Source organism: Helianthus annuus, chromosome 16, assembly GCF_002127325.2.
Source record: "Helianthus annuus cultivar XRQ/B chromosome 16, HanXRQr2.0-SUNRISE, whole genome shotgun sequence".
In the NCBI taxonomy this organism is placed as follows: Eukaryota; Viridiplantae; Streptophyta; class Magnoliopsida; order Asterales; family Asteraceae; genus Helianthus; species Helianthus annuus.
The window spans coordinates 162,327,864-162,342,157 of record NC_035448.2 but is presented as its reverse complement, the minus strand read 5'-3'; the positions used below and the strand labels follow the sequence as shown (position 1 = coordinate 162,342,157).

The 14,294-nt window shown below is 42.5% G+C and overlaps 1 protein-coding gene and 1 non-coding gene across 2 annotated transcripts; both read right to left on the bottom strand.

The window, feature by feature from the left end:
* Positions 1-980: 980 nt before the first annotated feature.
* Positions 981-1,517, bottom strand: LOC110876778 (uncharacterized mitochondrial protein AtMg00810-like). Its single transcript, XM_022124940.1, has one exon. The coding sequence runs from the start codon at positions 1,515-1,517 to the stop codon at positions 981-983; it is 537 nt and encodes a 178-aa protein (XP_021980632.1).
* A 12,391-nt stretch (positions 1,518-13,908) lies between these two features.
* Positions 13,909-14,015, bottom strand: LOC118488560. Its single transcript, XR_004885104.1, has one exon. It is a non-coding gene; the product is annotated as a small nucleolar RNA R71 (small nucleolar RNA).
* Positions 14,016-14,294: the final 279 nt, after the last annotated feature.

The window sequence follows — 14,294 nt, the reverse complement described above, 5'->3', positions numbered from 1 at the left end:
AAATTACACCGTTGGTCCTTGTGGTTTCAACCAAATTTCAATGTCAGATACTAATAGTTTTTTGTTGCAAAATCAGGTATTAAAGTTCTAATTTGTCACAATGTTGAGTACTAAGGCCAAACTTTGTCACAATATTGAGTACTAAGATCAAGCCTTATTAACTTTTTTGTTAAATCTTACAAAAATTACTAAAATGCACTCTAATAATTAAAGTTTTTTTAGTCATGTAAGCATTTGACAAATCTAGTAAACTTTTTAATAATTAAATGTAAGCATTTGACAAATCTAGTAAACTTTATAATAATTAAATGTAAGCATTATTAGTTTTGACGATTGATGCATTCTCTTTTTTGAGAAATAAATATAAAATTAAAAGTGTTTATGGATCAAGAATAACTCGTGTCCTCCATTGAATAATAACATCCCTTTAAATAGGGTGAGATACAATACAAGAAATATGGAAACTTATCAAATACATAATTATCTCCTAAGATATTGGTGAATATTATTTACAAAATATTTACATATTCTAATAGTCCCCCACAGTTGAAGCGTGATATGGATGAACACGCAAAATGGACCGAAATTCTTCAAAATGTGTGTGAGGAAGACCTTTAGTGAAAATATCCGCATACTGCAATGAGGAGGGCACGTGTAGAACTTTAACATGGCCAATCTGAACCTTTTCCCGAACGAAGTAAATGTCCATTTCAACATGCTTTGTACGTTGATGTTGCACGGGGTTTGCCGAAAGATAAACCGCGGATACATTATCACAGTAGATGATGGTGGCCTTCAAGATTTGGAAATGGAGTTCGAGAAGAAGGTTTCGAAGCCAGCTGGTCTCGGCAACTGCGTTAGCAACGCCACGGTATTCGGCCTCGGCTCTAGACCGGGAAATGGTGGGCTGGCGTTTAGACGACCACGAGATCACATTATCACCCATGAAAATGCAGTACCCAGATATGGAGCGCCTAGAATCAAGGCAGCCCCCCCCCCCAATCCGCATCCGAATATGCAGTAAGAGAGGATGTGGAGGAGGCCGATAAGTGTAGGCCGAAACCAATAGTGCCCTGGAGGTAACGAAGTATCCGCTTAAGGAAGGCAAAGCGTGGCTCCTGTGGGGCATGCATAAATAAACAAATCTGCTGTACCGCGTAAGTGATGTCAGGTCTTGTAAATGTTAGATACTGAAGAGCACCCGCTAATCTACGGTAGAGAGTGCCATCGTCAAGAAGAGCCCCATCATTAGCGCCTAATTTTGATCCCCTGTCGTATGGAGTGGCGCAAGATTTACACCCGGTCATGTTTGCTCGGTGTAGAACGTCCCGAGCGTATTGCGATTGGGACAAGAACCCGGTAGAGTCCCTCGTAACAGTGATCCCCAAAAAGTAGTGCAACAGACCTAAGTCCGTCATAGCAAACTCACGAGATAGCATAGTAATAATCGACGTTAGAAGAGTCGAATCAGAGGCAGTCACTACAATATCGTCGATATACAATAGTAAGTACGCCATAGAAGTACCGCGTTGGTAGATAAATAGTGACGAATCAGATATACTGCAACGGAAGCCACGAGATAGCAAATGAGTCAGAAAACGAGTATACCATGCACGAGGGGCTTGCTTGAGTGTAACAACTCGAATTTTTGTGTCCAATAAATAAATGACACGTGTCAAATACGACAAAAATAATATAAACCCGGATTTAATTAAGATATGCGGTAGGATTTTCGAATATGTCGACATGTTAATTTTATACCTCTGAGCGACTTCGTATTATAAATCCCGAGACCCCAAGCAAGTTTATAAGCACCTAATCTTAATCGGGTCATTAATAATAATCACAAGCCTACAAGTTGCTAATCTAATCCTAAGAAAATAATGCAAGACAAATAATTGGTCATAAGCCCATCCTTCTTGCAAACCCATATTGCATATGGGGTAGGCATCTGGTCAAGTATGGGTAAAAGGCCAGCCATCAAAATTATTAATTCAAAGTTGACCGTTCAATACATGAAAGGTTAATTTTTTTTGCCACTGATGATCGCTTACGGACCGTAAGGGTTATGCCTTACGGACCGTAAGGGGGGTGAAGGGATAAAAGTGTTTCCGCCATAGGCTTACGGACCGCAAGGCCCAAGCCATACGGTCCGTAAGCGATGCCCAGCGACAGAAAGTTGGCTGTTGGCTGTGTTAAACGGTAAAACATTAATGCCAAGATCTTCCAGAGATATGGGTGACCCCTAATCATATTTTAGCACTGAGGGACAGTTGTTGATCATCAAGGGAGCCTTGTAGACCCTTGTGTGATGATCTTAGTGATCCTCATTGCCTATAAAAGGCCATAAGGTTGCAACAATGTTCCTCACACCTTCTCTTGCATCTCTGATCATCTCTGGAGCTCAAGACTTCTATCTAAGCTTCACATTTCGTGCATAGGACTTCTGTAAGTTGGTTCAACCCTTTATGGTTTAGTTTTTGCTTAGTTTTAGCTTAAAAGTCAAACCGTCGTAATTAACGGTTGACATAACGGTTAATCACAAATGGTCCAGTGATTAGCCGAATCAAAAGTAGTTATAAGTTGGTATTTATGTGGGTAATAAACCCCTAAAAGGGTTCCCCCTGATCACCACTCTAACTAGTTCAAATGTCGAGTCAAACGTGCTTAGAAAAAGTCAACATAAATACTATTTTGCGATTTATGCATAATCTGTAATGTAGATGGTATGCAACCTGCTTAAACACTCATAAAACATGATAATAAGTATATTAACAAGTCTAAGCTTGTTTGATTCGGCCATTTTCTATATTGACCCGGTTCGGAGCCGAAAGTCGCAAAACTTTGACTTTTGCTTTGACCTCAGTTCTGACCCGTTTTAGTGTAATGTAGAAATGCCTTAGGGCTCTCTTAGGACCAGGTTACATGATGGATAACCCTCTGTGACCGGTTCGCCGTTTGTCCAAGTCTTTTACACCTTTCCGTTAAATGCTTAAAAGTTGACCGTAACGCCCTTTTCAAATTAAGACGAGAATTTCGGACATGTGAAAGGACCATAACCTTGGTTACTGAATTCTAAGCATGTCCCTAAAATTTCACATCAATCCGAGGTCCAGAATAGGAGTTATGCCAAATAGCGCAAATTGCGAAACTTTAGTAATTAAGTAGCGCAATTAGCATAACGCCTACCTAAACCCGGATTTCGACACCAAACCTTTTACTCACTGTTGTAAAATAATATTTTGGGATTTTTAAAGATTTTTAATTATTTTTAACTTGCTCATAACCTGCGGTTATGGCAACGGTTCGGTAAATACCGAATATGCCCTTTTCGGCCATAACTTGAGATCTACAAGGTCTTTTGACCCGATTCCAGTTGTTACTGTTTTTAAATAATAAATAAAGTATTTTAGACTTTATAAACTGTTCGGGAAACTCAGGTTTCCTGTAGAACTCTAAAACCTCTTTTATAATCTTTAAAAAGACCAAAATACCCCTACGGGGCATAATATGAACTTAAACTCGTTACGAGCATTACGGAAGGTATCCTACTAATACCACAACCCCTTTAAGGCATATTGACTTAGGAAAAAAGTGTAGGACTCTTACGGTTACCCGTTACGCCTTTTGCGCGCACGGTTCGGCTTATGTAACTAGTTTACATAAATTAGCCGAAACGGGTCAAACCATATTGTTTTGACCCCAAAATCCAGAGTATGATTATTACACCCATATAAAACAAGTCTTCAAACTTGTTGGGTCAAAATCACACTCCATTCATGGTTTTCGCCTTTCACGCGATTAAACCGTAACTATCCTTTGAAACTGACCGGTCTAAGCTACGGCAATTATAAAGACCCGTTAGGATTCTAATAGGTTATTTTTAAAACCTTCATTCCAGAATAGGAGACCAGTAAAAGCTATCTGTGATTTATTCAATTAAGGATTATACTTGCAAAGGTAAATACTTTTAACTTATTTTCCGTTATACGGGCTTGGGTTACGGTATCTAAAATACCGCTTGGTCGGACAATTGACCCCAACTCATTAGTAGTTGGGTATTATCAATGTGACCGTTTGAAAACTTGTTTTGTTGGCTTGACGCCTTTGGGGGCTTAATGACCATGTCCCGGATATCCTTGGCAGCATTTACGAATGGCCACGACCTTGACATCCCGGTGTAGGCGTACACCCGGCATTATGTCTATAATTATAAAAGTGTAGCCGTTGGTTACCCGCCACGGTTTTATACTATGTGGTGTGTCTGTTAAACTTTAACCCGATACGACTCGGGCGACCGAACGCATAGTAACATGTAATTCTTTACAAGATTTGATTATAAATTATCCCAAGTTATAAAGAGTTTGTGCCTTGAGCATTTAAACCAATTTTGTCAAACATTTTACCAAAGTGTCAGTTGAATGTATTTACCAGTGTAAACTGACGTATTTTTCCAAAAAGATTAAATGCAGGTACTAAACGTAATCGGCTGGCTATAACTCCTTAGCATCTTAAAGAGTCTCGCAAAGCTTTTGATGCCTTGTCTGTTGAACAATATTTTTATGTATTATTTGATCCCCTGTGGATTTTATTTCAACGAACAGTGATACTTTGATATTACGGTAAAGGTTGAAATATATTTATCTTTATGCTTCCGCTGTGCATTCATATATTGTGTGGTTTGACTATAATGTTGCCAACTACGTCACGGTAATCCCCCACCGGGCCCACCGGTGAGACACGTGGAAATCGGGGTGTGACAGGTTGGTATCAGAGCCAACACTGAGTGAATTAAACACTAGCCTTTGTGTTTAATCTCAGTTACACAATTGCACATACTTGAGTCTAGACAAGAACATAGGACAAATTCGAATTTGTTATTCCAGTTTGTCTTTTTATTGTTTATTGTTATTTAAAGTTTTAAAAGCAGGAAATATGCTGCCTGCAATCAGACGAGGAAGAGGAGGAAGATGCAGAGGAACGATCATTACTCACAATGATCACGAAGCTGGACCTTCGAACACACGAGCTCCTTCCAGTACAAGGAGTGAAGAACCACATAGACGAAGAAACCTTTTTGAACGTGCGAGACATTCTACCTCGCATAGCTCAACACCCTCATACTGCCATTCATTTGGACCAAACTCGGAAAATAATCCCAATAACCCTCAACCATCCTTTTTACCTCTACAGCGTTCGGTATCGCACCGTGCTTTTGATGATCCCACTCCTTACTTCAGAGGTCAGTTTAACCCAGCAGATTACATTCAGGAACCTGCAGGCTTTGTCCCGTTAGGACCACAGGATCACTTCTCAGAAGACCATATGGATGAGGACACAGATCCCATAGAACCTGCTCGTGGCACGCCCACACATCCTATCGAGATCTCCGATGGATCTTCTTTTCATGGCACACCTTATCAAGGGCCAGATAGTTTTCAAGCGCTGTTCAACCAGCACGAGTGGTACTTCACACCCTCCTATCAGACATCGCAACACCAGCAGCAGCAACAGCAAGATCCCTCCGAGGATCCACGTTTCGTGGCAGTTACGCCACCACCTCCGCCACCGGTTCAACCAGAAATGCCTGATCCGCCAAGGCGTAGGAGATCAGGTGCTCGTATGTCCACCCGAAGAGGGGAATTCCACTTCAGCACCCCTCGACACTCTAGTGGTAGTCACTACCCGTCACTACAAGAAGAAGGACCTTCAAGTCCAGTACAGGAGGCGAACCCCGCACCAGTTGCACCATCTTCGCCACCATTTGGGTATGACCACCCAATACCTGCATACACGGGTCCAACGGCATACAACCCGTTCGAACAGCCGTCGCACACGCATTACAATTACAACTATGAGCGCGACCCATATGTGATAGCGGCTAGGTATTATGCCCACTATCCCGACGGAGCTTTTGGAAACCTAGGGATACCAGATTACTCAGCACATGGGTATCCAGCACCTCCTAGACCTCCAGTTCCGCAACCGGCGCCACAACCACGTTTTTCTCCGCCCGAACAAGAAGAGATCCTGCACCGTTTGACTCGTGTGGAACGGGATTTCGAGGAAGAACGAAAGAACAACAGGGGATTCCTTAAGGGTCTAGCAAACCTGTTGAAGGGCAAGAAGAAGAAACGTGACCATTAGTCCTTATATATGTTCTAATGTAGTGCCTATTTTAAATAAGTCCCTGCGTGGACGTTTATCGTATTTCAGTCCCTACGTGGACTTATCCTTTAGTCCCTGCGTGGACACCTATCTTGTATTGGTCCCTGTGTGGACTTGTCTCTTTATTAACCTCTATGTAGGTATGTACTTGTTTAAAAGTCCCGTTTAGGGCAGCGTGTAATCGTATTTGAAGTTTATGGAATGTTATGTTATAGATTTCATTTTGTTATTACTATGTATGAAATAAATTAAAATCATTCCTTTTAAATTTAAATCTGCCTAAATAAAGAATCTTAAGAGTGAAACCTAGCCAGGTGTCTTTTAGACCGGCCAAGATGGTAAGACCTGATTAAAAGATTCAGAATTCCAGTTAACCTCTATAATCATGTTAACGTTCATGGCAGATGTGATTCGTTAAAATCACACGCGTCATTCTTGAATAAGAATCCTTCTAAGGATTTCAAAGCCCAAATTAATGATATAATAAATCATGGGTTAAATCATCAATAAAGATGATCAACTATTAAACATCCATTAGCGATGTAGTGCCTACGGGCCAAACTTGTTAAACATCCATTAGCGATGTAGTGCCTACGGGCCGAATTATTAAGCATCCATTAGTGATGTAGCGCCTATGGGCCATAATGCTTGTCACATAAGACAAAAGACAGTGGTGGTCTATGACTCCCTGTCAGAAAGGGTAAAAGGACTACGGTTCAAACCTTCATACCTTGATTCTCTGTAATCTCGGCTAATAATATAAAACGTCCTCGTGACTAGGCTTTTGTGCCAATAACAATATTATTTGTAATTAGGATAAGTATGTTCAAATCCTAAGTAAAAGTGAGTAACAAATTAACCAGATATGGTCTCTGTTACCATGGTTAATGAATTGCCATAAAAGACAATTCCATAATAAACTCCTAAATAAAATTTTCGTTATCTTCTGTAACAGATTCAAGTTACCATGGCTGACCATAGTGGAGAAAATAGCCACTCGAAGGAAGACGAATATGATAACGCCCAAGTTCATCTGACGGGCGCAGAGTTGAAAGCTCTTGTCGATAACGCTGTCAAGGCAGCTCTGGATCGACAATATGAGGAATATACTGAATCTCGGAGCCAAACCATATCCAAACCACACTCCAAGCCGAGAACCCACACAAAATCTCACAGCAAACCGCTGTCCAAGCCTAAAAAGGACGATGATAATCATTCGTCCAATGAAAACGGTGTCCGTCAAGGAAGAGTATATACTGACGCATCTCGCGCCAGAGGCTGCACCTACAAGTACTTTGTATCATGCAAGCCCCGGGACTTCACTGGGGAGAAAGGAGCGGTCGATTGTATGACGTGGCTTGACGAGATGGACACCGTGGTGGACATCAGCGGCTGTGCGGAAAGAGATGTGGTAAAGTTTGTGTCTCAATCATTCAAGGGCGAGGCCCTGGCTTGGTGGAGGTCGTTGATTCAGGCCTCGGGAAAGGTTGTTCTATACAACATGACATGGGAGGAATTCGTTTCTCTCATCAAGGAGAATTACTGCCTTCAACATGAGGTGGAAAAGATAGAATCTCATTTTCTATCATTGGTGATGACGAACCTTGACTGCCAAGCTTACCTAACGAGCTTCAACACGATGTCTTGGTTGGTTCCATATCTGGTAACCCCAGAGCCAAAGAGAATCGCTCGTTTCATCGGTGGGTTAGCCCCCGAAATAAAGGCAAGCGTGAAGGCCTCTCGGCCAGCGACCTTTCGATCTATAGCCGATATATCTTTGTCCCTTACTCTGGATGCGGTCCGACAAAGATCGCTAAGGAACAAAGAAGCTGAAAAGAGAAAGTGTGAAGATGAAACTTCACGGAGGTCGAGCAAGAAACACCGTGGAAACGGTGATAACAAGAGGGGGTCGGAGTCAAGGAAGGATGGGCAACAGTCTGGTGAGAAGCCCAAGTGCAAGACTTGCAAGAGACATCACTTTGGAAAGTGTAGGCTCGAGTCAAACTCGCAGACCTAGTCGAGGTCGTATGCTTGCGGGTTGTGCAAGTCCAAGGACCACAAGACTGTGGACTGCAAGAAGATAAAAGATGCAACCTGCTATAACTGCAACGAGAAGGGGCATATGAAAAGCAACTGCCCTAAATATGCCAAGAAGCCTGAAGAGGCCAAGAAGAACAATGCTAGAGTCTTCAGGATGGAGACGAAAGAAGCAGTGCTGGATGACAACGTAATCACAGGTACTTTTCTCGTAAATGATATCTTTGCAAGAGTACTTTTTGATTCGGGCGCTGATAAGTCTTTCGTAGATCATAAATTTTGCATATTGCTAATATGCCTGTCAAAACCTTAAATGTGAAATACGAGGTAGAGCTAGCAGATGGCACCATAGAAACCGTCTCCATTGTGTTAGATGGATGTGTGATATCCATTAAGAACCACTCTTTTCCTTTATCTCTACTTCCCTTTAAATTGACCGGTTTTGACCTGGTATTGGGTATGGACTGGTTATCTCACAACCAGGCCCAAATCGTCTGCAACAGAAAGCAGATTATGATAAAGACTCCGGCTGGTGAATCGCTTACCATTCGGGGAGATACCCAGTACGGATTGCCTGAGCAAGTGACTATGCTCAAAGCTTCAAAATGTCTATAGAAGGGTTGTGTCATCTACATGGCATAGGTGATCATTGAAGAGCCTAAACCGAAGATAGAAGACATTCCCGTCATTTCGGAGTATCCAGAAGTTTTCCCTGAAGATCTGCCTGGTTTGCCACCAGATAGGCAAGTGGAATTCAGGATTGATATCATCCCTAGAGCAGCACCTATTGCTAGAGCACCTTACAGGCTAGCACCAACCGAGATGAAGGAGTTAAGGACCCAGCTGGATGAACTACTGGCTAAAGGTTTCATCAAACCTAGTTCGTCTCCCTGGGGAGCACTTGTCCTGTTTGTTAAGAAGAAGGACGGATCGATGCGTCTGTGCATCGATTATCGCGAGCTTAATAAGGTCACGATAAAGAATAGATATCCCTTGCCGAGGATCGACGATCTGTTCGATCAGTTACAAGGGGCAAGTTATTTTTCGAAGATTGACTTAAGGTCAGGCTATCATCAACTGAGAGTCAGAGATGAAGACGTACATAAAACCGCATTTAGGACTCGTTACGGTCACTACAAGTTCCTAGTGATGCCTTTTGGGCTCACAAATGCACCGGCTGCGTTCATGGATCTCATGAATCGCGTCTGCAAGCCGTACTTGGACAAATTCGTCATCGTTTTCATCGACGACATTCTTATATACTCGAAGAACCGAGCTGACCATGAGAAACACCTTCGCTGTATTCTCAAACTGCTACACCATGAGAAACTCTATGCCAAATTCTCTAAGTGCGAATTCTGGCTACGAGCAGTCCAATTTCTAGGACACGTTGTCAGCGAGCGTGGTATCCAGGTGGATCCCGCTAAAGTAGAGGCTGTCATGAATTGGCAAGAGCCAAAGACGCCTACTGAGATTCGTAGTTTCCTGGGGTTAGCAGGATACTACAGGCGATTCATTGAAAATTTTTCAAGGATTGCTGCGCCCTTAACCTCCTTGACTAAGAAGAAGGAAAAGTTTGTTTGGGGCCCTAAGCAGCAAGAGTCCTTTGATATTTTAAAGCAAAAGCTGAGCAACGCTCCTGTGCTGACACTACCGGAAGGTACCGAGGAGTTCGTAGTTTACTGCGACGCATCACACACTGGCATGGGGTGTGTGCTCATGCAGAAAGGCAAGGTTATTGCCTATGCTTCGAGACAGTTAAAGGTGCACGAGAAGAACTATACCACCCATGACTTGGAGCTGGGTGCCGTTGTGTTCGCACTAAAGCTGTGGAGGCATTATCTTTATGGTATCAAGTTTGTGATCTATTCTGATCACAAGAGCCTTCAACATCTGTTTAATCAGAAGGAGTTAAATATGAGGCAACGCCGTTGGATGGAGACTTTAAATGATTATGATTGCGAAATCAGATATCATCCCGGCAAGGCGAATGTAGTCGCTGATGCCTTAAGTAGAAAGGAAAGGGTGAAACCCATTCGAATCAATGCCAAGAGCATCGAAGTCAAGAATAATTTGATTGAAAGGTTATTGGCTGCACAGCGAGAGGCTGTGTTGGAAGCTAACTATCCTCAAGAGAAGCTAGGAGTAACTGAGGAGCAGTTAACTCTTAGCAAAGACGGAATTTTACGATTGAATGGATGAATATGGGTTCCGATTTATGGAGGACTACGAGATGTTATCCTCCAGGAAGCCCATAGTTCCAAATATTCTGTTCACCCGGGAGCTGATAAGATGTATCAGGATCTAAAGACAAATTATTGGTGGATAGGCTTGAAAAAGTCTGTAGCCGCTTATGTAGCAAAATGCTTAACTTGTGCACAAGTCAAGGCTGAGCATCAAAAGCCATCTGGCTTGCTACAACAACCTGAACTTCCTGAATGGAAGTGGGAATGTGTAACTATGGATTTTATTACCAAGTTACCCAAGACGAGGAAAGGAAATGACACAATATGGATTATCGTTGATAGGCTGACTAAATCAGCGCATTTCTTACCCATCAAGGAGACTTATAGCTCCGACATGTTAGCCCAGTTATACGTTGATAAGATTGTAGCCTTGCATGGCATACCTGTGTCTATTATCTCGGATCGGGATACTAGATACACGTCGCATTTCTGGAAAAGTTTCCAGCAATCTTTGGGCACACGTTTGAATTTTAGTACGACTTACCATCCTCAGACAGACGGTCAGAGTGAGCGTACTATTCAAACATTGGAAGACATGCTACGTGCATGTGCTATCGATTTGGGTGGTAGTTGGGATAAGAACCTACCACTAATCGAATTCTCCTACAACAATAGCTACCATACCAGCATTAAGGCTGCGCCTTTCGAGGCATTATACGGTAGAAAGTGTAGATCGCCTGTTTGTTGGGCGGAAGTTGGAGATGTCCAATTATCTAGACCAGAGATAGTTTTCGAGATGACGGACAAGATTGTCCAGATTCGAGACCGTCTCAAAGTTGCCCGAGATAGGCAGAAGAGTTACGCGGATCCATAGCGTAAAGATTTTCACTTCGAAGTAGGTGAAAAAGTGTTACTTAAAGTATCACTGATGTGTGTAAAATACAACATATAAATCACATTAATTAAGGCATAAAACTAACCCTTTTTAAGTACTAATGTTGGAAAAAGAGTGTTTTTGTCTTTCTTTTGTATTTTCAGGATGAAATGAGCTCAAATTCACAAAAGAAGCAAAAAGACAACTAATTCTAGTATAAATACAAGAAAAGGAATAAAAGTAGATTGCCCGGACCCTCAACAGCATCCTCCAAGGCAAAGAAGAGAAAGCAGAAGTCTGAACACGCCCCGTGCTCAGCCAGCACGGGGCCGTGCCCAAGAAGCAGCAGAAAAGACAAACCTATAGAAGCTTCTATTGCCCACCACGGGGCCGTGTCCAGCGGGCACGGGGGCGTGGTGAAAGTACAGCAGGCGCATTAATTGTAATTGCGAATTACAATTAATGAGTAGAGAGAGTGTCAGACGGGCACGGGGGCGTGTCCAGCGGACACGGGGCCGTGCCCAGCCTTCTGTTCAGCCTATAAATAGGGGTGCTTGGTTTCATTCCATCTCATCCCTTGGCACACCACCTCTCTCACACTTCATCCACCACCCACCACCACCATAACACCATCATCCACCACCATCATCCATTGTCCATCGTAGAGTGTGTGAGTTGTCTCGGGATCCAAGATTGATCGTAAGAGTTCTTGACAATCAAGGCCATGTTTGCCTAAGTCTCTTACATCACTTGGTGAAGACAAGTGTTTAGTACAATACTTTTTATTTTTAATCTTTTGCACTTTTTAATTGGTTTTGTATTAATGACTTTAATAACTTGTTACTTATGTTGAAGGTGATCTTTCCTTATCGTTTGTCCGTGGTGTCTTGGCGTTATTTTACTGTCTATATAAAATAAAAGATTTTCACCATTCATATCTCCACGGTCTATATGGAGGTATGTTGGCTACCTGGTCGGGGGTTAAGGGAACGGTTTGGTAAGGGTCTTGCCCTTGTTCAGCGTTTAGAGGTCCTGCTTGGGACCTGGATCAAATTTAGTAGGAACTCCTTCAATGCCCATAGGTATTGGATGGCGGGGATCCAAACTCTTTGACCCCCTCATAAGTTAACTACTATTAATACTATAACCCAGCTATTTAGGACTGTATCTCTGCTGACCCGGACTACTTAGCCGAGGGTAACGTCACCGCCGAAAGCGGGGCCTACCACAATTTGCATTAATAACTTAATTCATTATCTTTCAATAATCCGACCCTTTAGGATTGTATCCTTGCTGACTCAAACTACTGGGTTGAGGGTAACGTCGCCTTCAAAAGAGGGGCCTACTACAATAACTAAGATAATCTCTTAAACAAGTGCAAAAGTGCGAAAATAATCAAAGGTTATACTAATACACGTGTCGGATCCAAGTGATTCATCTTGTCTATCTGTTTTATTTTATTTTATTTTATTTTTCAGCATTTAGTTAGTTTTTATTTTGTTAGTTTAAAACATTTTTCTCACTTTTTGATTTGATTAGACGTTGAGGATAAACCGGTACTAAAAGCTCTTGTGTCCTTGGACGACCTCGGTATCTTACCAACACTATACTACGTCCACGATGGGTGCATTTGCCCATATGTGTGTTTAGTGTTAGTAAATATCGTGTTTTATAAATTTAAAACTTGGCTAAAAGTGTAAAAAAAAGGGCTTAAATATACATCTAAAATATATTACACTACACACGCATCAAGTTTTTGCCGCCGTTGCCGGGGACACAAGGATTTTAAGAAAGTTAGGAATCAACGGCCTAATCATATTTTTATTTTTCTTTTTAATTTTTAGGATTTTTCTTAGTTTTTCAGCTTCTACAGGGCTCAGCACGGGCCGTGCCTGGTCGGACACGGGCCGTGCCCAGCATTGTTACTGGCAGTTTTTGTTTTCCAAGTTACAGAAGGCTGACCACGGGGCCGTGCCGGTGCAACACGGGGCCGTGTCCAACTTCCAGTAACTGGGGATTTGGAAAACAATCACTGAAACTCCGACCACGGGCCGTGTTCGCTCAACACGGGGCCGTGGTGAACCTTCTGACCAACATTCTTTTCTGTTTTTATTGCAGGACTTGGAACCCGACGCCAACCTTACGTAGTGTATGAGCTCCGGTTCCAATAAAGACATAAAAGAACCACTAGAAGAACCCGAACGCTTTCTCAGAAAAAGGTTAAAAGCCAAAAACCAAGAGAAGGTTTCGGGTGATCCACCTCCAATGGCGGACCAACGTACCCTTATGGATTATCTACGACCCACCGTAGGTAATCTAGGCGCCGCTATCAATGCTCCGAATGTCGAAGCTAATAACTTCGAACTCCGGCCGCATTTGATACAAATGCTCCAAAACTCCGCAACCTTCCATGGGCTTGCGGACGAGGATCCCCATCTACATATAACTAATTTCTTGGAAATATGTGATACCTTTCGGATCAATGGAGCATCAAACGACGCCATCCGCCTCCGTATGTTTCCCGTCTCACTAAAAGACCGAGCGAAAGCTTGGCTCAACGCCCTCCCAGCTGGATCGGTAAACACCTGGGATGAACTAGCCCAAAAATTTCTATATAAGTATTTCCCTCCCGCTAAAACTGCTAAATTAATGACTGAAATTAACACATACTCACAAGAGGACGGGGAATCCTTATATGAAACTTGGGAAAGGTTCAAGGAGCTATTACGCAAGTGTCCTCATCACAGCTTCGCAATATGGCAACAAGTATCCACTTTCTATAATGGATTGTCGCCACACACTAGGCAGACACTTGATTCTAGCTCCGGGGGACTTTTAGGTAATCGACGCCCACACGAAATATATAATCAAATTGAAGAAATTGCTCAAACCAATTTTCAATGGCACACCCCCCGGGGAAATAACTCTATCGCCCCGGGCGCCCATAAGGTCGATGAGAGCACTTCTTTACAAGCCCAAATCGAGGCCCTTTCTTCAAAGATAAAAAAATTGGAAATGACAAAAACGGT